Raw genomic sequence first — 22,591 nt, forward strand, 5'->3', positions numbered from 1 at the left:
CACGACTAGAGCTCCGACTGGCTCCGGTACAGCGCCCTCCCCGTGTCCCCTCAGGTCTAGGGCTGGTAACAGCTTCCCACTGTTCTAATCCCTGGGTGCTTTGCCCTCCCTGGCTGATCCCCTTATTCCAGGTCACAATTTTGCACATAGTTCCTTCTTCAATTCAATTAGCCCTTCCAGGGTGCAATTCCTTTCCCGCTGCAGCTCCGACTCACACACCCATCACGGTCCCCAAACACTCCCCAACGCGGCCCTCAGTTTAAGTAACGGTGAAACCAGCGTGCTTGCTATGCAAATGAAGTCTCAGGGCAATTCCCTTCCATCACATTGTCAATCAATCCCTCCTCTCCAGAAATTCAGGCCCCATCACTGCCTCCTCCCTCTCCGCATTCCCTTTGTCCACGCCTCCTCACACAACCTCCCACAGGAGGAAACTTTCTCCTCTCCACTCCCGGGTAGCCCCTCCTGGTCTCTCAGCTACTGCTGGAGTCTCCCCGTTAGTGCCCTCCCTCCCTGTCTGCCCACAATCCCGCCCACACAGGGCCAGCCCGGCAAAGCACAGGTCTGCGCAAAAGCCTTCGGTGGCTCCCTAGTGCCCGCAAAGGCTCACCCGTTTCATTTCTCTATTGAGTGTGTGAATTTTTACAAAAAGCTCTTAAAATTTTTTAATGCCTTTCTTTGAGTTGCAAAACATTTTTTTAACACCAAAATTGAATAGAAAACTTCTTTCTTCAGCATCTCCGCTGAGGATCACACTTCCCTCCGCCTGTCGGCACCTCGGCTGACTTCTGAGCAGGAAAGGAGGGTTGGCCCAGAGCCGTGGATAAACAAGTGTCTATACGGCTTTCTGCTAACGAATACGTTCTGGCCGGGTCCAGACAATGAGGGGTTTGCAAAGAAGGTGCCGGGAGGTACCCACTGACCCGGCCCAGCGCTCCCAGCTCTGCGAGGATTCCAAAGGGGACGGGCAGGGATTCAGGGCAGGGCCAGGATGAGGGAGGAAATCGGGGAGCCCCCCACGGCCGCCAGGTCTGGCAGACGCGGGCCCTGCCTGCGGGCGCCGGGCCTGGGCGCAGCGCTTCCCGGGGCTCCGACCGCCGAGCCGGTCCACCCCGCGCTCTCTCATCCCCGGCACGAAAACTGTAAACAGGCTATTCGCAGGCAGGCCCGGGCTCCCTGCGGGAGGCGCGCCGCCCGGGCCAGCGTGACCCCCGCCCACCACGCCGGGACGGCGCAGCGCCCCCAGCAGCCCCAGAGCGCGGCGCGCGGGGAGGGGGCGGACGCGGGCGGGGGCGCGGAGAGCGGCGCGCCGGGCGGCGGGGGCAGGTCAGGGCAGCCCCAGGCCCCGCCCCCGGTGATGGACGGGCCTCCGGGCCGGTCACGGCGCGCCTCGCGGTCCCCAGGGCCCAGCCGGGCGGGGCGCGCCGAGGGGCTCCGGCGGGGCGGGGGCGGGCGGGGAAGCCTCTGGGCGGGGCGGGGCCTCCGGAGAGTAGCAGCGCTCGCAGCCAATGGGAGGCGGGGGCCGTCCCGTTAGCGCCGGATCCCAGCGGGTGGGGCGGGGCGGGCTGCGCCGTGGGGATCCCGGGGCGGCCGAGGGCCCCTGAGTCGGCTCTGCGCGGCGACATGGACCGGATGGCCAGCTCCATGAAGCAGGTGCCCAACCCCCTGCCCAAGGTGCTGAGCCGGCGCGGGGTGGGCACGGGGATGGAAGCGGCCGAGCGGGAGAGCTTCGAGCGAACTCAGGTGAGGACCGGGGTACCCCGGGATATGCACGGCTGGGGCACCAGGAGAGATGCAGTCTCCCGGAGGGGCTTTGAAGGGAATAAGGGTCTTGCAGGCCCAGGGGAGGACGGGGCAAGGGGGGCGGGAGGGTGCATCTGGTGCTCAGGTCGAGGCGATCCTGGGAAGGTCGGGGACCCGGGCATCCCAGCTGGCCTGGGGAAAAGGGCAGGGCGGCTCCGAGGAGCTGGCGTGATCAGGGCGGCGCGACCGAGGGTGGCTGGTCCCGGCGGGACTGGGCAGGGGTCACGGGAGAGGTGAGAGGGAAAGACACCGAAAAGGGGCCGAATGGAAGGGAAAGCGCACTGGGGGGCCAGTCGGAGACGCAAGTGTGGCGGCGGAGAGTGGGGCGCTGGGTTGGGGATGTGAAGGATGGGGAGCCCCTTCCTCCCCTCGCGATCGCTTCTCGGTTGCACTGACATTCCCCCCACGCCGAGCACCCCCCTTCCTGGTGCCTCTTGCTTGGCTCACACCACCCCAGCCGTCGGCCTCCCCGGGCCGGGCCGAAGGGGTCTGAGCGGTGAGAAGGAATGTAGGAAATGCGAAGTGTGGCCGAGCCTGGAAAGTGACTGGGGGCTGGAGGAGGGGGCCGGCCCGGGGCAGGAATGGAGGCGCTTGGCCGGACAGCCAGCCGCTGGTCAGGATGAGCTGCCCAGGGGTGCCCAGAGCCCCAGCTTGGGGTTTTGGTTCCATCCCCCAAGATATGCCTGACAGCTAATAGGCAGACTGCCCTATTTGTCCGGCCAGGGCTGGGGGCCAAAATTCCTCAGTGTCATCAACAAACAGCCACAATCCATTTTTACCTCCGAGTTTTCGTGCCTGGTGTATCGATTTGACTGAATAAAGCTGACACGTTTCTGGTGTGCATCAGCTCGTTCGTGTGCAAAATCCGTTTGAAAGGGCACAGCACTTGTTTTAATCCCAGTGCCAGAGTCCGCCGGGCAGATTCGTTCTGTCCTCTGGCTCGGAGTGGAAGCTTTGGAGACCCAGCTGGGCCGCCACTGCCAGAGGCCGGTTCCCCTGCTGCGTTCTGCTTCTCCCCGAAATGCGGGACAGCGTGAGGGAAGAGTTTTGGGGTTTTGGATAGAAAAGATTATAACGACCTGTCGGAGTGTTCTATATATGGAATCTTGCAAAGATTAAAGCTTTTCACCCCTGGGGACTTCATCCTCTTCTCTTTCCAGACGCCTCTGGCCGGCCTGTCCTGTCGCAGGTGTGTCTGGGTGATGTAAATTTGGGAGTGTCCCCTCCCTGGGTCATCCTACCCCAGGCAGGATGGGAGAGATGGCCGTTGGCGTCCAGCTGAGTGTGAGGCTTGTTCTCTGGCTTTGTGGCCTGGACCACTGAAAAGGAAGCTTTCCTTCTGCCCGTCTGCCACGGGTGTTACTGCCTCGCCTGGCTGCCTGGTCACACGAGGCTTCTTGTTCCAGGAAATGGTGTGAATGTTTTTCTTTTTCTTAATGGAAAAGAAAAATAAATAGGTGTTGCTTTGTGATAACTTATTCCTTCTAGAGTCTCAAATGAGCAAAAACTGGAGCAATAGAGAAATATGCATAAGACTGACCCATTATAGTGATGGAAATTAGGTTTGTGACAGTCTCCATCCATGTCTGCACGTCCCCTCGCTATTCAGGGACAGCCCGCAAGGAGAGTCTGGGTCAGTGTCTCCCGGTGTTTTACATTCAGTGAGACGCTGGTAATGGGCCGCGTTTGATCTAGTGGTCTGGGGTGGGGGGAGAGAGGGGGTCGACTTGATCAGGAAAAGAGAGTCTTCTGTTGTTGAAACTGTTAGGGGATAGGAGAGTGAAGAAAAACAAAAGAGAACAATCCTAAAACTTAGCTTTAGTCAACCTGCAGAATTTTTTTCATGACTGTCTATGAAATGTATTAGAAGGTATAAAAATAAGTTAGAAAAAAATTTTAATGAGTTAAGAGACCATGAGAATCAGTAGAATGATAATTGTAACTAATTATTGGGTTTGCAACTGTTCTAATTACTTTCTTCATTACCTTCTTTAATCTCCATGAGGACCAATGAGGTGGGTATCAGTCACATCTTACCTAGAGGAAATTGAGGCACAGAGAGGTCAAGTAACTCGCTCAAGGTCACACAGCTGGAAGCGGTCCCAGCCTTTAACCACTGCCTTGTGTTGCCTCTGAGTACTGGGCACAGGAGGGGCATTGGTTGAAGAGGTTGGTGAGTTGTACAGGTGGACATATGGATAGGCTGTGTGGCCTCGGGCAAGTTGTCTAACCTTTCTAAGCCTCGGTTTCCTTACTGTAAAATAAAGATAGTACTTACCTGGCAGGTTTATTTTGGGGATTAAATTAAACAATAGGCACGGAGGCATTTTGTACAGTGATTGATCGTTGCTATAATCTGACTGGGGAGCGAGACCCAAGAAAGCACGAGTGTAGTATTCGTGCAGGCTGTGATGAACTCTTCAGTCAGGGGACAGACGTGTCCCTAGGGAATGGGATAATTGCCAAGAGCCGTGCAGAAAGTGCAGGCCATGGGGTGGCACAAGGTTGGGAGCCCTCACCCAGGGCTGACCCCTGCCTTTCGGCAGGAGTTAGCACTTGCTGAGGGAGCTGGGGGCTGGGGCATCGCAGGGATCCGGAATGGCGTAAGGAAAGGTGGGAGGCCAGCATGGAGGGGACTCCCTGGCCGAGGCGGAGGCAGGGGCAGAGCTGGCCACCCCACCCCTGGCCTCCTCGCACGTGCTACCTTGTCTGGTCACCATTTCTCTGTGTCGCTCTCATTAACGACGAGCTTCTTGAGGGCAGGACTGTGTCTTGTTCTTGCCTGTGTCCCCGGACGCCTGAGGCTTGTGTTACTGGTGAACTGGCTGTAGTCGAGGGGAGAAAATGACTGGTTGGTTCCATCAGGCGGGCCCTGGCCTGGGTGGGTCACTCGGCTCCAGGGCACATCTGTAATTACTTGACGTGTTTCCCTCTTGGCCCCACGTTCCCTCCTGGTCCAGCCTGGCCTCCTACAGTCCCAGCCAGGAGCCCTGCCCATGCCCGTCAAGGACTCTCATTTCTCTGCCTGCCTTCTGGTCAGGCCAGTATCCCGGCTGCCTGTGCCCTCAGACCAGCTAGTCCCCTCACTCCTGCCAGCCTCCTCCAGGCAGCTTTCCGTCCTTAACAATCCTGGCATCATCGTCACACTTCACACGGCCACTGTCCCAGCCAGAGTGGGGACCCCTGACCCGCCTGCCGCAACCCCATCTCCAACCAGACCCCTGGTGTGTCCCCCACCCAGCCCATCACCGGCAACCTCCAGCCTCTAGGGAGATGAAAAGTAGTTCTTGCCGTCAAAAGAGCTGCTGTCCTAATGACACCTTGCCTGGAGCACTTTACAGTTCATAAAGCCTGTTTGGGCTGCACGGGGGTGGGTAAGGTCACCCTCAGTTTGTGGATAAGAGCTGGTCACTTGCCCAGCCACCGGGTGGCGAGTGGAAGGGTCAGGATTCAAACCCGGGACTCCAGGTTCCAGATCTTGGCTCCTCCCACGCACCACTCACGATCGCCAAGAGGCGATTCTGGAATGAACCAGGACAGCTGCCACTCGCAAACAAAATACGCTGTCTGTATTTCCTGAGCCGGAAGATGGTTTTCTCTATGGTTTGTTTATTTTTTCAGCACTCGTTTAGTGAGCACAGACGGTGGAGGGGACGCAGAGATGAGTAAGATAGAGACCAGCCCCAGAGGAGCTCGTGAGTCAGCAGGGAGGTGGACCGGCCACTGCGGGGCTCCCCTCCAGGGAGGACAGAGGACCTGCGGCTCCCGCATCGCTGGAGCCGTTAGCGGTACGGACCTGCTGACTCAGAGCCTGCGTTTCAGCCAGACCCCGCTGGTCCTGTGCTCACCGAGGCTTAAGCAGCTCTGCTCTGTGGCAGGTGAATGCTAGGATCAGAGGAGAGGATGGGGCTCTGGACGCACAGAAGGATCCTCAGAGAGCCACATTCTCTTCGGGTGGAGCCCACCACAGAGTACAGCATCCTAACAAATCATGTGCTGGGAAGAGCCAGGAGACCTGGGTTCTAGAGAGGAGGAGGAGATAGAAGCAAATATTTATCGAGAGCCTCCTGGGTACTAGGAACATGTTAAGTGATTTATATCCATTATCCTATTTAATACCTCAGGCTCAGAGAGGCCAAGTGACTTGTCCAAGCTCACACAGCGAGTCAACAGAGAAGTCAAGGCTTCAAAATCAGGTGGTCAAGTCCTCTTCTCCATGTTTAAGTCAGGGGCTGTTTCTACCGTCTTGCTCAGGATCTTCATCAGATGCTCAGCCTTCACCTCACCAGCTGAAAAATTTTAGGGTTGCACCAGAGGGATCCATGTTTCTCCACCCTGGCTGCGCAGGAATGGCTTCTGACGTAGAAGGTGCTGTACCCCTAGTTGGTGTTGAGAATGTAGAAAGGACACTGAGAGCTTTCTTTGGGTCCATGGATTTGTACCCTTCTGGTCTCCTCCCACCAATACCGATGAGAATAGCCAACATTCACCGCACTTACTCTGTATAAGTGGTAAAGACCTTACACAAGCCACCGCTCTCAATTCCTACAGCAAACTTACAAATTATACTCCCTGTTTTGTAGATGAGGAAATTGAGGCTAAGTAGCTCAAAGTTAATAAGTAACTCAAAGTTCTCAAGTAAATAAGTGTCAGCGCTGGGAGCCAAACCTTTACACGATCGCCATCCCCGTGTCGCTGCCTGGCCCCTCCAGCTCTCTTCTTCCTTCCTCCCCCTAGTGGTTGGGGTCCCCAGGTGCTATCTTCACCCCACTTCGCTTTTGCCTCCTGTCCGCTTCCTCTGCCCTCACCTCCATCCGATGGTTTCTGTTCTCACCACCAGGACGCCAGCTCCCCACATCTGCCTCCTGACTTCTCGGTCTGTGTGACCACTTCCCATTTGACATCTGCCCCTGGATAAACCACACATGCCCCAAACCCAACATGGGCCCCCCAGCCTCTGAATGGCCGTGTTCGGGGCTCACTGGTCCCCATCATCTCCCTGGCATCACCTCCCTGCGTCCTCCCGCCCTCCGTAACCTCACAGCCACGTTCTGTTCTGTGATGTTTCTCTTCCTTACTTCTCCCCGTTCCTGCCCTCGCTGCCTCTTGCCTGCATCGTTGTAATCCCATCGTCCCTGCCCCGCAAATAGCCTGGTGCCAGATGGATTGTCTCTAAAGCCCAATGCTGCTTCTGGAACTCCCTTTTTTCAGGAACCTGTGCTGGCTCCCTAGAGGCCCTGTATGATGTGACACCACCAGGGTCCTAGTCCCTGTCCTTTTCAGTCCCTAACTTACACGGCATCCCCCAACTGGACAGCCCCGCGGTCTGCTTCCTGCTAGATCATGTGTGGATTCAAGTGAGCAGAGGCCCTTAGCTCCTGCATGTCTCTCTCCGTCCTCCAAGCCCACGTCTTGGCTTCCTGTCCAGACTGTAAGCTCCTGGGGGCAGGGGCTGGGTCTCCATGCCAAGCGGGCCTCACATGCGGCAGGCGCCGGGGCCTGCCTGCCGAATGTGTGAATGTGCAGCCTCAGAGGATGTGCGGGCAGGCCTCTGCTTGCAAAATCCTTCTCTTTTGTACGTTTTGGAGATTCTCCCTCGGTCTCGTTTGATTCTTCCAATAATGAATTCTTACTAAGTGCCTGCCCCGTGTGGCAGGCCTGTGTACCAGGTACCGTGGAAGCCCCCACCCATTCCTGAGAGCTAGGCCGGGGAACCCAGTTAGGAGAGAGCCCGCGGAATCTAGAAAGAGAATTAGGGCTCAAGGTCAGTTATTTGAATTTCTGTAAAGTTCAGAACAGTGTATGAGCATTCTCAAAATGTGGTCTTGGCCTTCCCAGGGCTTCTTTCTGCTTTGGGTGGGACTTTCTGAGCTGGAGGATATTACCAGGAAGGGAGAGCAACTGTCCGTGTCACCTGGATGTGGCTGACGGCCGTGGCCTGTGTGCCTGCTGGAGTTTGCAGCAGGGCGTAAGGGCCGTTAGGATGAGTCCAGGGTAATAGGGGAGGCTCCCTGGAGAGGGGAGAACCTGCCTCTGCTACTGAATTTCTCATTTCAAACGAGGAGGCTGGAAGAGATTTCTGAGGGTCTTTCCAGCTCTCAAATATTTTAGTTCATAAAACTCCTGTAGTAGGCTTCCTTAGCATGTAAGAAGGACCCGCATTTCTTCTGAGCTCTCAACTGCTCTCGAAAAGAGGGTCCAAGGGCCCCCCGTGTGTGGAATGAGGCCCAGATACCAGTGATGTGGGTCTCATGAAAGGCTGGCGCCACACCTTAGGGAGGGATGGGGAGTGTCCGCGTGGCCCAGGAGACCAGATTCCCAGCTCCACTTGGGCACTGAAGGGGTTCCTTGCCTGTGAGGCGCTGATGAGGACCGCTTTACACTCTCCATCCATTGGCCCGCTTATTCCACTACCTCAGGACAGCGCAGAGGAGACCCGGGTGGGGCGCAGGGCCCAGCCTGGTGCGGTGGTACGTTGGGCCGGCGGCCAGTGCCTCTCCTGCATCCAGGAAGGTTGATGGCCTGGAGAGATGCCCACCTAGGAGAGGGAACTTGTTAGCCCCACCTCCTGGCAGGGTGGGGGCTGCTTCCTGTTTTCCTGCCTGGGCAGGCAGGGAGGAGCCCTGTTCCCAGCTGTGGGCAGTGCAGTCTGACACCGTGGGGAGAGGCATGGGGATCTAAGGTGTCCTCTGGCTCAGACAGTGGAAGAGAGTGCAGGGATTTTCTTGGCTCTGAAAGGTCGCTGCTGCCGCCTCTGCTGTTAGTGCTGTAAGACAGCTCAGGAAGCTGCTCTGGACCATTCAGGAAGCCGGTGTGGCTGAGTTTTTCTGATTTAACAATAGCTAACACTGTTTGCAGTTTATAAAGCACCTTTACACATAACCTCTGTTAAGCCACAGAACAATTGTGCAATAGATGATTATGGTCAGTTTTCAAGTGTGGACACTGAGGCTCAGAGAACTTAAGTGACTTGCCTAAGAGCCTTCAGGAGGTGGCAGAGTCAAGGCTTGAACCTGGGGGTCTGATCACAAAGTGTGTGTGTTCCTCTCAAAGCTGTGACTCCTTCAAAGCTTATCTCTCTTCAAAGCTGAAGCCTGGTGTGGGACTGGTAACTTAGAAAAGGTACAGAGATTTTTGTTTCTAAGTCTTTTTCCATTGACTTATTTGGACATTTGAAATTCCTCCCAGAAAATGATTTTTGTGACATGAATAACCACCAAAGGGCCTGTATCCAGAATATGTAAAAAACTTAAATGTAAAAGAAATAAAAGGACAACCTAACAGAAAAATAGGCAGGAGGAATGTCACAAAAGAGGATAAACAAATGGCCAATACACATTTGAAAAGGGTGCAACTTCATTAGTAGTCAGGGAAATGCAAATTAAAAGGACAATGAGATACCACTATATGCGGATTAGGATGGCTGAAATAAAAGTGGAAAAAAAAAAAAAAGCTGACAGTGCCAAGTGTTGGCAAGGGTGTGAAGCAATGAAAATGCTCATGCACTGCTGATGGGGCTGCACACTGTGCAACCACATTGGAAAACAGTCTGGTATTATCCTACGATCGAAGATCTGTGTACTCAATAACCTAGCCATTCCACTGCTAGCTACACCCAACAGAAATCCTACACAGGCACCAGAAGATATTTAAAAGAATATTCATAATCATATTTTGTATAATCCCAGACTGGAAATAATCCAAAAGCCCATTGACAATAGCTGGATAAATAAATTGTGATATAGTCTCTCGTTGGAATACTGTACAAGGAAAAGGGATAAACTATAGTTATGGTCACAGCATGGGTGAATCTTATAGACGTAATGTGGAGGGAAAAAAAGGCAGACCCAAGAGGACACCTTCTGTAAGCTTCCATTTATCTTAAGTCCAAAAAACAGGCAAAGCAAAACTAGGGTTTAGGGGTGCTTACTTAGATGGTAAAACTGTAAAGAAAAAAGAGTGATTACCGTAAAAATCTAGATGAAGATTATCCTGGGTTCAGGGGCGTTAGTGATTGTGAGGGTGTGCAAGGGGAATTTCGGAAGTCCTGCCATCCGTCTGTTTATTGGCCTGGGTGGTAGTTCATGAGAATTCATTAAGCTGTACATTTCGGTTTTGTGTTATTTTCTGCATTTATATTATATTTCAAAACAAAAAAAGGTTGAAAAAACCTCTTCCCAGGAAGTAGGAGACAGGGTCTGGAGGAGGCTGAGAACCTGCCACTGACACAGCCACCCTTTGAGAGCTCTTCCAGACACAGCCGCCCTGGCCGATGCTGGCCGAGACCTGACGAATGAATCGTGCGTACACCAGCGGCGTATTCCGAGCACTGCTCTAACATGCAGCCATGAAGGTGACACCTCTCCTTCCCCACACCTACTGTGTTGCCCTGGGTTCCATTCATTTGCGTCTTGTGTCTCCCTTCCTGGGAGGCAGCCGGGCCCTCCGTCCCTCATTCATCTTTTAGCGAGCTCCCCAGTGTCTAGCAGAGGGCTTCACACCAGCTAAGGCTCAGGATGTCTGTTAAATACAAAATAGATTAGGTGGTGAAAGTTTTCCTAGGAGAGAATGGGAGAAGAAAGTGTGTCTCCAGGCTCAAAAGGAGCACATTCGAATAAAACCTGAGACCCAGGTGGTAGACTTCTGGAACACATAACCTCAGGCTGGGCTCCTGTTCTAAAGATTTAGATCAAGTCATGTAGGATGAGCCACTGGGAGAGTCTGGGAGCTTGGAGCATGGCACGTGGAAACATGGCAGAAACACTGACCTTCTAACACTTGATCTTTGGGATTCTATCTGGTGTGGTCCCTGGGGCCAGCCCACAGTGACAGTTCTCAGGTCAGGCGGTCGCTGTGTGTTACTATGTCTTACTCATCTGCCCTGTGCCCTCTCTCCCATATTGGACTGAAAGCAAATGCCTTCTTGTTTGGTTTTCCTTGGCATGTCTTGACTGGTGCTGTATTCTTCCCTCCATTTTTCATAATCCTTCCGAAAGAGACACATGGGCATGAGCTGTGTGGTTTCTTCTCTGAGCAAGATCCAGGGCAACTTCCGTGGGAGTAACAGGTCAGCCTGGGGCTCCACCTCTCAAGGCTTGGCACATGGTAGGCATTCAAAAAATCTGTCTTGAGTCCCTTATTCTTCTTTGTAACCTCGGTTTCCTAGTGCAGTGTCTGGCCCTGAGTGACTCTTGATAAGGGCTTCTGGAATGAAGGTAAGATATTTGAATAAAGGACTGAATGAGCATCAGCCAGTTTTGGTCCCAGTTCTGAACTGTGAACCCCAATGAGCAAAGCCTGAATCTGGGTCCACGTGAGCACGATTGGAACCAGCAGGAGGCCCCTGAAGAGACCAGCTCTCTGACATCACTGTGGGTGGTTCTTGGGAATTCCTGTGGAATGTCAACTCCTTGTCTCATGCTTGGAAGTGGCTTGAGATCTCCCGCTTCCTTTGAGATCCTTATGCCAGGATGGGACCTCCCTGTACAGTCTGGGCCCATTGCTGCTGATCAGAAACCCCTGACACCTAAACCTGAGCTCTGTCTCCTGCCACGAACTTGCTCATTCTCCTTACTTCTTGGTTTTGGAGAATCTCAGTTTATAGGCCATCCCTGGCCATTCAAGCTGACATTTTCCCAGTCATCTCTGACGCCCCTCTATTCTGCACCCCTGCAGCCAGTCACAGAGTCCTACTGTTTCCCTCCTTGATGGCTCTCCATTTTGCTCCCACTTCTCCACCCACTGCGTCTGCCTTAGTTCAGGCCTTCATCTCAAGCCTGAACTCTTTCTTGCATGGCCCAATTGGCCTTCCTGCCCCCCCGTCCCTACCCTCGTGAGACCTACCTTCTCCTTGGCTGTCAGAGTTCTGTTTTCAAAGCCACATGTGTGTGCATCACTCCATGTTTTGAAAACCTCTCTTATGCATTATTCTGAGCTGAGACCAAGCTCATTGGCATGGCATGAGCCAACTTTGCCAGCCTTCGTGTCCTGCCCCTCCCCTGCACCCCAGCGCACCAAGCCCCTTAGTGCTCTCCCGGAACAGCCCCCTGCTTCACGCCTCTCTGTTTTTCCAGGTGGCATCATTTTTTTTCTGCCAAGACTGCCTCTCCTGCTTTATCCACCTGCCCAACTTGTCTTCATCCGTTCAGTCCCACCTCCGATGGCCCCTCCTCTGGGAAGTTTCCCCGCACGCTTCCAGGCAGATTTATTTGGTGGTAGTCCTGTGTGCTTCTGTGTCGTTAATGTGTTTATCTGGGTGTCTGTGCCCTAGTGGACTCTGAGCTTCCCAGTGGCTTAGCCTTCTTTGTGGGCCTCTCCAGCCCCAGCACAGTGCTCGACACCCAGTAGGACCTCAGTACATGTTTGTTGAGGGAACTAAAGATGCATATTAAGGACCTGATTGCATGTGGTTGTTGCTATAACAGAAAATGGAATAGGCCCAGTTCCCACTTGGAGGCAGGTGCCCGACACTGAGCTGAAGGTATTTGATCTGTATCACGTTAGACTGAAACAGAAGTTTTGGCAACGCTGGTAGGATAAAGGTGAGTGTGTTTTAGGAGTGGAGAAATCAGTGGGAGGGACGTATTTATGGAGAGCAGCTTCCATGTCCAGTCATGGGACACCTGGAGCCACGGACTGGGAGCCAGTATTCCTGATTGATGCACCCAGGGCGGCTGCTGGGTGTTCCTTGTGCGGCTCAGAAGTGTGAAATGGGATGTGGAAGGGAGAACAGTGCACCCCCACCACCCCCACCCCGTCAATGTATCCACTTGTGCATATGTTACATTACATGGTCAAGGGGACTTTGCACATGTCATTAAGGACCTTAAGACTAGGGAGCGCAGCCTGGGTTCTCCCGGTGGACCCAATCTAATGGCACAGGCCCTTCCAAACAGGGAACCACTGTGGCTGCAGGTGGTGGAAAGATGCGGCAGAGATTCCAAGTGTGAGGAGGATTCAACATGCCGTTGCTGGCTTTGAGATGTGGGGTCCACGTGCAGGGTCCCAAGGGAGGCCTCTGGCTGGCAGCCAGCAAGGATACAGGGACCTCAGGTCTTTGACTACAAGGAATCTCATTGTGCCATCAGCCGGAATGAGCTTGGACGTGAATTTTTCCCAGAGCCTCCAGTAAGGACTGCAGCCCTGCTGACACCTTGATTTTAGCCGGGTGAGACCCTGTTGGCCTTCTGACCTACAGACCTGTGAGCTGATAAATGGGCGTTGTTTTAAGCTGCTAAATTTGTGGTCATTTATTGCGGCAGCGATAAAGCCTGGTACAGGATGATAACAGGTAACTCCTGCCCCAGGGCAAGAAGGCCTAATGGAGCCCACGCCTCGCTGCGCAGACAGGCCGCCCTTTTAAATCTAGAGGGACCCTGGTTATTTCATCCGTGCTTATTGTGGCCATAGATGAAACATCGGATTTCCACGCTTGGCACTTACTCACAGAAGTTTTATCCTGGAAAAACAATTCAGCAGCCTGTTCAAAACATTCTTTCCTGCTGGGCCATGGAGTTCTTTGGTGCAATTCCAAGTTCGAGGATCACAGATATAATTTACTTAACCTTAAAAAGATGTGTTTTTGATCGAGTGTTGTGCTGTCTATTAAAAAAGGCAGGTGGGAAATCCCAGTGTTGCTATAGGATCATGGCGGTGTCTCTGCTAGAAAGAGAGCTGACTTAAAGTCAGGAAGCAGAGGTGGGAATGAGCGGATGGCCCCCTCAGGGTGGGCCTGCTGGGTCCTGATGCTTACTCAGGCCCACGATGGTGGTCTGGAACGTCCCGGGATTCCTAGGCTTTGCTGCACAGCAGCCTGGAGCTCCCGGGGCGCTGGATGAAGAATCGGGAAACGCTGCTTCTCCTGGCTGTGGTTGTCTCTGCCCTGCCCTGGCCCCGCCTTTCCCGAGGTCTTCAGTCAGGGTCTGTGAGATGAGGGGGATTGCATGCGATCTCCCCAAAGGCTTAGGGAATTGGTGATTCCGTAGAAGCGCGTTTGCTAACGTGGCAGCCCTGCCAGAGTTGCCTGCCTTTTAATAACACCTGGAGCTTATTACTCCAGCTTTGCCCTCCTCCTTCTCAGCTTTGACGCTGAGTTATATTTGACTTTCGCTCTCTCTGAGACCCTTCCTTTTGGATGACCCTGGCTGTGCTTAGTTTTAATGGATAACTTCTGCATTAGTCAAATGGGCCTATGCCCCCCTAAAGAACTGGCTTCCCAAAGTCACTCACTTAGAAAACTTACCTAGTGAGAAGCCTTTGCAATTGGTCACTTCTACCCATGCCCCATCTGCTGCCTTCTGCTTAGGACTGCCGGGTACATCTGCACACGTTGAGCACTGCACAACTTTGGGAGTGTTTTCTGATCCTGGCCTTCCCAGTATTAGCCAGTTAGGCCTAGGTTGTAGCATATAACAAAAATAATTTTCCAGAAAAAACTTTTGACTCTCTGACTTTTGACACTGAGTCAAAGGCCACGTGGAGGGTCTGAATAGGCTGCCATTGCTGTAAACTTGTGGCCCAAACTACTAAATCTATTTGACTTAGAGAATGTTAGAGCTGGAAGGGATAGGAGAGCTTCTTGAGTAAGTGACTGCAAGCTGACAGCCACCGACGTTTCTTTGAATTTTAAAAATAAACCTGAAACCTGTAGCCAAGGCATAAACACTTTGATTTTCCACAGTCTCCACCACCCCCTGTTGTCTTCCAGGCTGCTTCATGCATTGACCTTACCTCCTTGGTTCCTGTCATTATCTGAGGTGTGGCTCTGATTCAGTCCAGTTTCCTAGAGGAAAGTGAGGATTAGGAAAAAAATAAATAACTTACCCAGGGACATACTGCAAGTCAGTGCCCAAATTTGAGGCAGGTCCAGCCTGGTGTCTGGTCCAGGTTGTGCCCCAAGACTCTGCAGAGGTGATGAGCGTGGACTTTAGAGCTGGACAGTTCACCCAGCGTGGGTCCCACGCAGGCTGCTTTACAGCGATGCTGGCAGGCATAGGTGAATCTCAATTGATAAAGTAGAGATCCGTTGGAAGAGCATCTACAGTAATAAAAATGCCTACATCATAGGGCTGTTGAAAGGATTAAATGACAAAATGCATGAAAAAATGCTCCACACATTGCCTTACATGGAGTGAGTGCTCAGAATATCAGCTCTTAGTATTCTCTTACTAGGACTTAGTAACTCGTAAGTTTTGGGGGCTAGTGTACTATTTGGCACAGAGCAGGCACGTCGCTTTTGAGTAAGTAAATGAATGGGTCCTGGTCTCCTGGTGTCACTGCTCCCTGCTGGGCCTGAATGAAGGATCATCTGGACGAGGACACACACTGGGAAGTCCCCGGGTTCCGGTGCCCTGTTCCAGAGGGTGGTGTGCAGAACCACAGGAAGAATTAGCGGGAGATCTCAGGAGGTGCTTTCCTGGACTGTGACCTGCACGCGGGGGCCTGCCTGTGGATGCTGGCACCTGTCTCACGGGTGGCCCTGGGGATCCAGAGACACTCAGCAAGACATAGTATTCAGATGAATGGCCCCTGACATGATTCACAGAGGCAGGCACATCACCTGTGTGCTTTTCTTGCCAAAAGTACATAACCTCACTCTGATTGTGAGGAAAACATCAGACAAACCCAAACTCAGGGACGTTCTACAAAATAACCACCCAGTATTCTTCAAAGATGTCAATGTCAGAGAAGACCAGGAAAGACTAAAGAGCTGTCACAGACTGGCGCAGGCTAGGGAGGCACGACTGTTAATGCAAGGTGGGATCCTGGCCCAGCAAGCAGACAGTGGTAGACAAACTGGAGAAATCCAAATTAATTCTGTAGTGTCGTTAATGGCACTGCACCAAGGTTAATTTCTCAGTTCTGACAATTTTTCTGTGGTTATGTAAGATGTTAGTTAATATAAGCTGGGCAAAGCGTGTACGGGAACTCTGTACTATTTTTGCAATTCTTCTGAAAGTCTAAAATTATCTCAAACTAAAATGTTAAAAATAAAAAGAATGCACGTTTCTTGGCAAACTCTTGGGTTAGTAAATGTGCATTCCCTCACTCCCTTGGGTCATCCTGGGGACACTGGGGACGCGCACACACAGAGGAACGGGACAGGGCTTTCTGAGAAGGGACAGTGTGAATAGTGCGGGCTGCATCAGAGGAGGGAGGAGGCTGGTGCCCACCCAGGGGGAGCTGCTCCGTGTGCCCAGGTCTCGGAGGCGGAAGTGGAGTGGGACATTGGTGGCAGTCTGGCAGGCGCCCGTCAGCCTCACCTGCTGCAGTGGGCCTGGGACTCGTGGGCAGGCGCTTTGCAGTGGGGCAATCTTTGGTCCAGCTCCAGCTTGTTACTTATTATCTTGTGGGGATTTTGGGAAAGTTGCTCATCTCTAACACGGGATAATGTACGGACGTCTGGGCTCATTGGGTGGGTGGAAGGAGAGGGTCCAGAGCAGTGGCCAGTGCTGGTGGTGTTTCCCCTCCCCCTCACGCCTGCCCGAATGGCCCCAGTCCCGCCACCCTGCAGGTTCCCTGTAGCACTCACTTTGTGCCCCTCCATGGGCCCTTTCTAGGGATGGCCTAAGTCCCATGGTTTATGTGCCTTGGTTGCTCCAGGACCTAGAGCTCCAGTAGACCACAGGGCTTTGCACAGGCTTTAGATTTCTGGTGCAGGTGGAGTGAGTGGGTGAGTGAGTAAATGAGTGAGTGAGCAGATGAATGAGTGGGTGAGTGAATGAAGGAGTGAGCAGGTGAGTGAGTGAATAAGTGAGCAGGTGAGTGAGTGAGGAGGTGAGTGAATGAGTGAGTGGGTGACTGAGTGGGTGAGTGAGTGAGTGAATGAGTGGGTGAGTGAAAGAGTGGGTGAGCGAGGAAGTGAGTGAGCGAGTGAGTGAATGAGTGAGTGAGCGAATGAATGAGTGAGTGAATGAGTGAGCCAGTGAGTGAATGAGTGAGTGGATGAGTGGGTGAGTGAGTGAGCGAATGAATGGGTGAGCGAATGAGTGGGTGGGTGAGTGAGTGAATGGGTGGGTGAGCGAATGAGGGAGTGGGTGAATGAATAAATGAGTGAGTGGTAAACAGATGCCCTCCTGCCTCTCTGAGTGAGGGCTGTGTGCCACATATGGTTATTGGCCCAGGTGGTTGCCCATGTCACCCTGTTCTCCATGATGACTTTGGAAGTGTTCAGACCAAACACACCCTTTATTATGATCTTTCTCCCCTATCTTGGGTGCCAGTCACCTACCCAGAAAAAGCAGTTTAACTGCTTTTCTTACACAAGCTTTAAAGTTGTTCGTCAGTGCTTGAGAATTCTCTGGGCCTCTCTCCTTGCTGAGAACTTTTTGCCACAGGAAATCAGGCTCATTTTAAGGGCCAGATAGTCACTAAATATAGCCTCCCAGCACAGATATTTAAAGAGCTGTGTTGATGATGTTATGTCTGAACAGAGAAGAAAATAACTTTTTTTTTCTGGAAAGAAGAGTGAAGTTACACCAGATTTTCTGTGGGCCCACAGGGAGCAGCACGATGGTGTGGTGTCAGTGTCTTAATTATGGAATCACCAGATGTTTTTCACCAGCTTGGGCCTTGGGGTTTAGATTTCTGTTGCCAGGCAGTCATTTCTTGATCATTCCTTCTCAGCTCTATTTAAAAATGCCTCCTGCCCTGGAGAGTGACCTCAGACGAGTGTGCCCTGCCTGCCAAGCCCAGGAGAGCGGTGCTCAGGGAAGTACCCATAAGATCTGCTCTGCTCCAGCCCCAGGACCAGCAGGGGGCAGGTGGTGGGGGAGCCCACCTCGCATCATTCTCTTCTGAGTGCTGGTTGACGAGCAGCAGGTGACCAAGGTGAAAGAAAGAGTGGAATGGGGCCCTGGGCTCTTTACCACTGAAAATCGAGCAGCTGATGCAGAGGCCAGGAAACAGTTCATGCCTTAGAGAGAGGTCCGGACTGAAATTCTGCTCGTGCTGGTCACGATGGCGTGCACGGGGGTGGGCTTTCATAGGGGTGGGTGGCTTTTGTGGGGGCCGATGGCTTCCCACCTACTCTCTCCTCTGGCCTCCACCTTGGGCTCATTGAATGGTCAGGATAATGTCAATATAAGACTTTGGGCTGTTGCCGTTTTTGTTTCTCAAATGTTCCTTCTAGAATATAAATAGGACTCTGCTGGGAGTTCTTCTGAACTTTCTTTGGGGCTGAACTTCTATCTCTTTGGGAGAGAAACTTTGTAGCTCTTTCTGTAAGAAGCTCTGTGCTGTGAACTATCTTAGTCTTTGTGTGTCTGAAGATGTCTACATTTCACCATCTTTTTTTTTTCTCTGTTATAACCAAGATTTTATTAGTGCTTGTTTGGTGGTCAGTACACAAACGTTGTGAATTCGTGCTCATATTAAAAATTCTATGCAATGTAGCTGCAATCCATCGCTGAAGAATTACTTAACCCCCATTCCAGCTTAAAATTTGGAGACAATTTATCCACAAGTAGAGGACACCAGAGCTCAGAATCTTCAAATGTTGCTAACTCTTACGCGTTTTGTGAGGAATGTCCTGATGACACAGGATGTGTTATCTTACGCATTATATCCATGACGCGTTAACAGGTTTTGGGAAATTCTGGACCTTCCTTTGCAGGATATTGCCACAGATAGTGTGCAATTCTGATAAGGAAACGAAAGACTGTATGGAAGACACAGAGACAACAATAGTAGGGAAAAGCATGACTGTGAAAGATGGGCCATTTAAAGTGACTGTGTCATTTGGACTCTGTGTATTTTAGAGGATTTTTTATTATGCTCCTCACAATCCATGGAATGTTAAGTTTACATCCAACAAAACTTCCCTTAATCCAAGATTCCTCTAATTTCTGTTTTTATTGAAATTAACTGCACATGATTTTACCTCTTAAAAAGGCGTTTGTACTTATTTAAAGATGTATTAAAGCATAGGATAGGGTAGAATTCCATGCTTCTTAAAAATATGTCTCTGGGACTCTAGAAAACATGCATTTCCAAACAGATGAAACTGCTTAGAATTGTGGGAGAAAGGGTGTGAAAGAATCCCTGCTCAGACTGGTCTGAGACTGCCTCATGTTCCACTGCCCCGGGGCCTGAAATATGCTCGTTTTTAGGTTCTGTTTCTGCTGTTAAGTGTTCTTGAATCTCTGCTTGCTGGTCCTCCTCTGCCCCTTTTCTTTTGCTTTTCCTCTTTTGTTGAGACTCTTTTGGTCAGAAGATTTATCCTTTCCTATTGCCTTTTTTGCCTAAGATTCCATTTTTTCCGTGGCCAGATTAGATGCCTATTTACTGATCTTTTAGCGGTTTCTCCTTAGTGCCTATCCAGCAGAATTGACTTTCCTTCTTGTCGTCTTGCTGCAAGCAGTGCCTGTGGACACAGTGGGGCAGGGGCGGGGCCAGGTGCCCATGGGTACCATGTGAGACCCTTCCCAAAGCCAGCATCCTGGGCACTCCCCTTCTGCTACCTGAGCTGCTGGGATAAAAGGTGGAGGTGGAATAACAGATGGAACAGGGTTAGAATCCTGCTGCCTTCTCCCCATGCAATTCGTTCTTCTTCTTCAGCATTTTGAAGCTGTTATCCTGTTGTCTTCAGGCACTTGTTTGTGTAATTGTCAATCCCTTGTGGATAATCTACCTTTTCTCTTTGATAGCTTTCAAAATTCTTTTCTTTTAATGTGGTGCATTATGTGCACTGGGTGTTTTAGTGTGTTTTTCTTGGGATTTGTTTTAACCTTTACTTTAATTCTGGAAAATTCTCAGCCATTATCTCTTTGGTTCTTACCTCTGATTTTTTTTTCACTACTCTCCCCTTTGTAAATCCTCTTAACTGCATAATGGAATTTCTCATTCTGTTCTCCATTTTATTTAATTTCTTTTTCATTTTTCCTGTTTCTTTTTCCCTCATGTTTTTATTCTAGGTGATTTCCTCAGATATATCTTCCTATTCACTGATTCTCTCTTTAGTTGTGTCTAAATCTACTCTTTGATTTCTAGAATTTCTATTTGGTTCTTTTCAAAATTCACTTGCTCTTTTTCCACAATGTCTTAGTTTTGCTATATGGTTTTTATTTCTTCCATCATCTTTTTGAATATTTTAAACATTCTTATTTTAAAGTCCCTTTCGGGGTACTATTATTTACAGTCCCTGTAGTATTTCATTCTCTTTGTTGAATCTGCTCTTTGCATAGCATTTGATTTTCCTTATATCTTTTGTTGTTTTTGTCTCTGGGATCCTCTTTGGGGGAGATTGTTTTCTGTGGGGTCCTGCATGTGCCTTGTCTTATGAACATGTCCATTGGGACAGTTTTATGGTTGTCTCTGCTCGGCCCTACAGGGCTTACTGGTTCCAGGTCAAGCTTCCTTGGTTTTCCAGGACAGGGCTTCCACACTGCATGAGTAGCGGGGGACCTTCTCATACATGCAGCCCAGGCCAGAGACCCTGGCTTCTCTAGTCTCCCCACAACAGGTCTGGGGCTTGTGGCTTTGGCCAGGAGTTCAGATCTAGATCATACAGTTAGTGGCCTCTACTTTGGTCCCTCATATCGTATATCTGGTTTGTTTGTCCTGTAGCCTGTGGCTTCAGATCTCATTTGCTGCAGTAGCTTTCTCATACCTGAAGATGCTTTCAAGTTCATCTACATGTTAATGATATTTAAAAAAATTTTTTTCTAGCATGTCTGCATATCATGTGGGAGAGCTCTCATGTGTGACAGCTCAGTCTGCTCTCTGTTCCCAAGTCTTAGTCCTCTGCAAAGCAGCCAGAGAGATCTTGAAAAAATAATAAATCAGATTATTTCACTGCCTTGCTTAAAACCTTCCAGTGGCTTCTTAATCACTTGGAATAAAATCCACATTCATTAAGTTAACTATAAACTGCCCCTGATGCCTCACCAGCCTCGTCTTGCTCACTATGCTTCAGCCTCTTGGCCTTTCTGCCTCTCTTCCTCCCATCTTAGAAACTCTGTGTCTGCTGTATGTTCTCTGCCCAACTGCCACCTCTTTCAAGGGTGAGTTATGACTCCCCTAACAAGGTACACGCCCACTCTCTATCTCATCAGCTCATTGTGTTTTCTTCACAACACTTACCACTGAGTAGGATCATCTTGTCATTTCTTTGTTTTCGGGTTTCATATCTGTCTCCCTTCCCCACCGTTGCCAGCCTGGGGGTTCCAAGAGCACAGGAAGAGTCTGTCTTACTTACCATTGGTCCCCGGCCTCCCCCACAGGGCAGTGGGGCAGCATTAGCCCCGGGCTGCTTCTCTGTAGGTCAGGTCGTTCAAACCGCGGCCACTTCTCTTCAGGACTCATACCTGGAAGCTCTCAGGAAAGAGCACTGGGGGTGGAATCAAGGATCAGTGTTCCAGGTCTGGCTGCAAGGCATATTCCCTGTGTCATCTTGGGCAACTCACTTACCTTCTCCTGGGCTCCGTTTCCTCAGCTCTTAACAGAGGACAACTATACACGGTAGAGTTTTTGCAAGAAGGAAATGTGAGTGTTCTCATAGTCCTGGGAGAGGTGGCAGCCATCATTCTCATTCAGGAATAAGAGTGTTCACATCTCAGGCCCAGCCCTGTGGCCGAGTGGTTAAAGTGCCACGCATTCTGCTTCAGGGGCCCGGGTTCGCAGGTTACTCCACTCACCAGCAATGCCATGGTGGTGTCGCACATACAAAAACATGGAGGAAGGTTGGCACAAATGTTAGCTCAGGGCTAATCTTCCCCAGGCAAAAAAAGAGGAGGATTGGCAATGGATCTTAGCTCAGGGCGAATCTTCCTCAGGAAAAAAAAAAAAAAAAAGAGTATTCCTATCTCAGTGAGGGGCTACGTGGATGCTCCCTACCAGGGTCATGAAGCCCTGCGAGACGTTTTTCACCACCTGTGCTGAGCCCCTTCTTGTTGGTGTTCCTCGTATGTTGTCTTCTGTCTCTGCTGTGGCTGTATTTTGGGTGGCTATGTGGATGGCAAGCTCCGTGTCAGTCAGCCAACAAAAGTCTTTCCGAGGGCTTGCTCTGAGTGTCAGGTGTGAAAACCAGATCCTGTGCTCACAGCGGCTCTGCCGGGTCCCTCGAGGGCAGGGGTTCTGTTGTCCTCTTTGGCTTGTCCTACAGAGAGTTCTGTCAGGGTTCTGGACAAGTGGGCTGGTTGGAACGCCCGCCCAGCAGACCTGCCCTGGCAGCGTTCATCATTCAGCAGATAAGGTTTCCAGAGCGCCCGCAGCACCAGGCGCGAGCAGTCAGGGATGAGCCAGACATGGTTGCTGAGTCCAAGTTGCTCCTAGACCCGAGCAAGAACGGGTGGACTGAATTGTCACTGCAGTCCACTACCCACGGAAGCAGAGGATGCCAGACAGTGGGACGAGCCCAGGGAGGCAGGATTCACTGTCTCAAGTGGCTTATCAAAGAACGCAGGGCCACAGTGTGGCTCGCAGTGATTCTAAAGCTGACAGCCACAGAGAAGAGAAGCTCCGAGGAGACTGGAGGCGCCAGGGAGCCTTCCGGGGACAGGCGGGCCTGGAGGAAGGCTTCCGAGGGCAGAGGGGGGTAGCTGAAGGCTGGGTGGGGAGCGTGTGGGTGAACAGGGACTCCTGCGAGCAGAGGCCGCAGACTGGCGTCTGAGGGCTGGATTCTTTGTGGGCTTGTTTTGCTTGGCCCACGTGGTGTTTTTCAAAAATTGGAACTTAATGTCTTTCTGTGGAGACACACTCTTTCCTTCACCACAGTCCTCGTCATTCCCCATTTCCATCCCCCACCTGCCCGGATGCATTTATGGAACCAGCCCAGGCCCCTGCTGGCCAC

At 51.5% G+C, this 22,591-nt stretch overlaps 1 protein-coding gene across 2 annotated transcripts in view; it reads left to right on the plus strand.

Moving 5' to 3' along the window:
• The first annotated feature begins 1,539 nt into the window (after positions 1-1,539).
• HIP1 (huntingtin interacting protein 1) overlaps positions 1,540-22,591 on the plus strand; it is a 149,130-nt gene continuing 128,078 nt past the window's right edge. Inside the window, exon 1 of one of the 2 annotated variants that reach the window (XM_070567732.1) lies at positions 1,540-1,743. In XM_070567732.1, the coding sequence (XP_070423833.1) occupies positions 1,624-1,743 (120 nt within the window). In that variant the 5' untranslated portion in view covers positions 1,540-1,623. The remainder of the gene's footprint in view (positions 1,744-22,591) is intronic. The other variant, XM_070567733.1, reaches the window with a different exon arrangement.

The sequence above is a fragment of the Equus przewalskii genome, chromosome 12 (genome assembly GCF_037783145.1).
Source record: "Equus przewalskii isolate Varuska chromosome 12, EquPr2, whole genome shotgun sequence".
Taxonomy (NCBI): domain Eukaryota; kingdom Metazoa; phylum Chordata; class Mammalia; order Perissodactyla; family Equidae; genus Equus; species Equus przewalskii.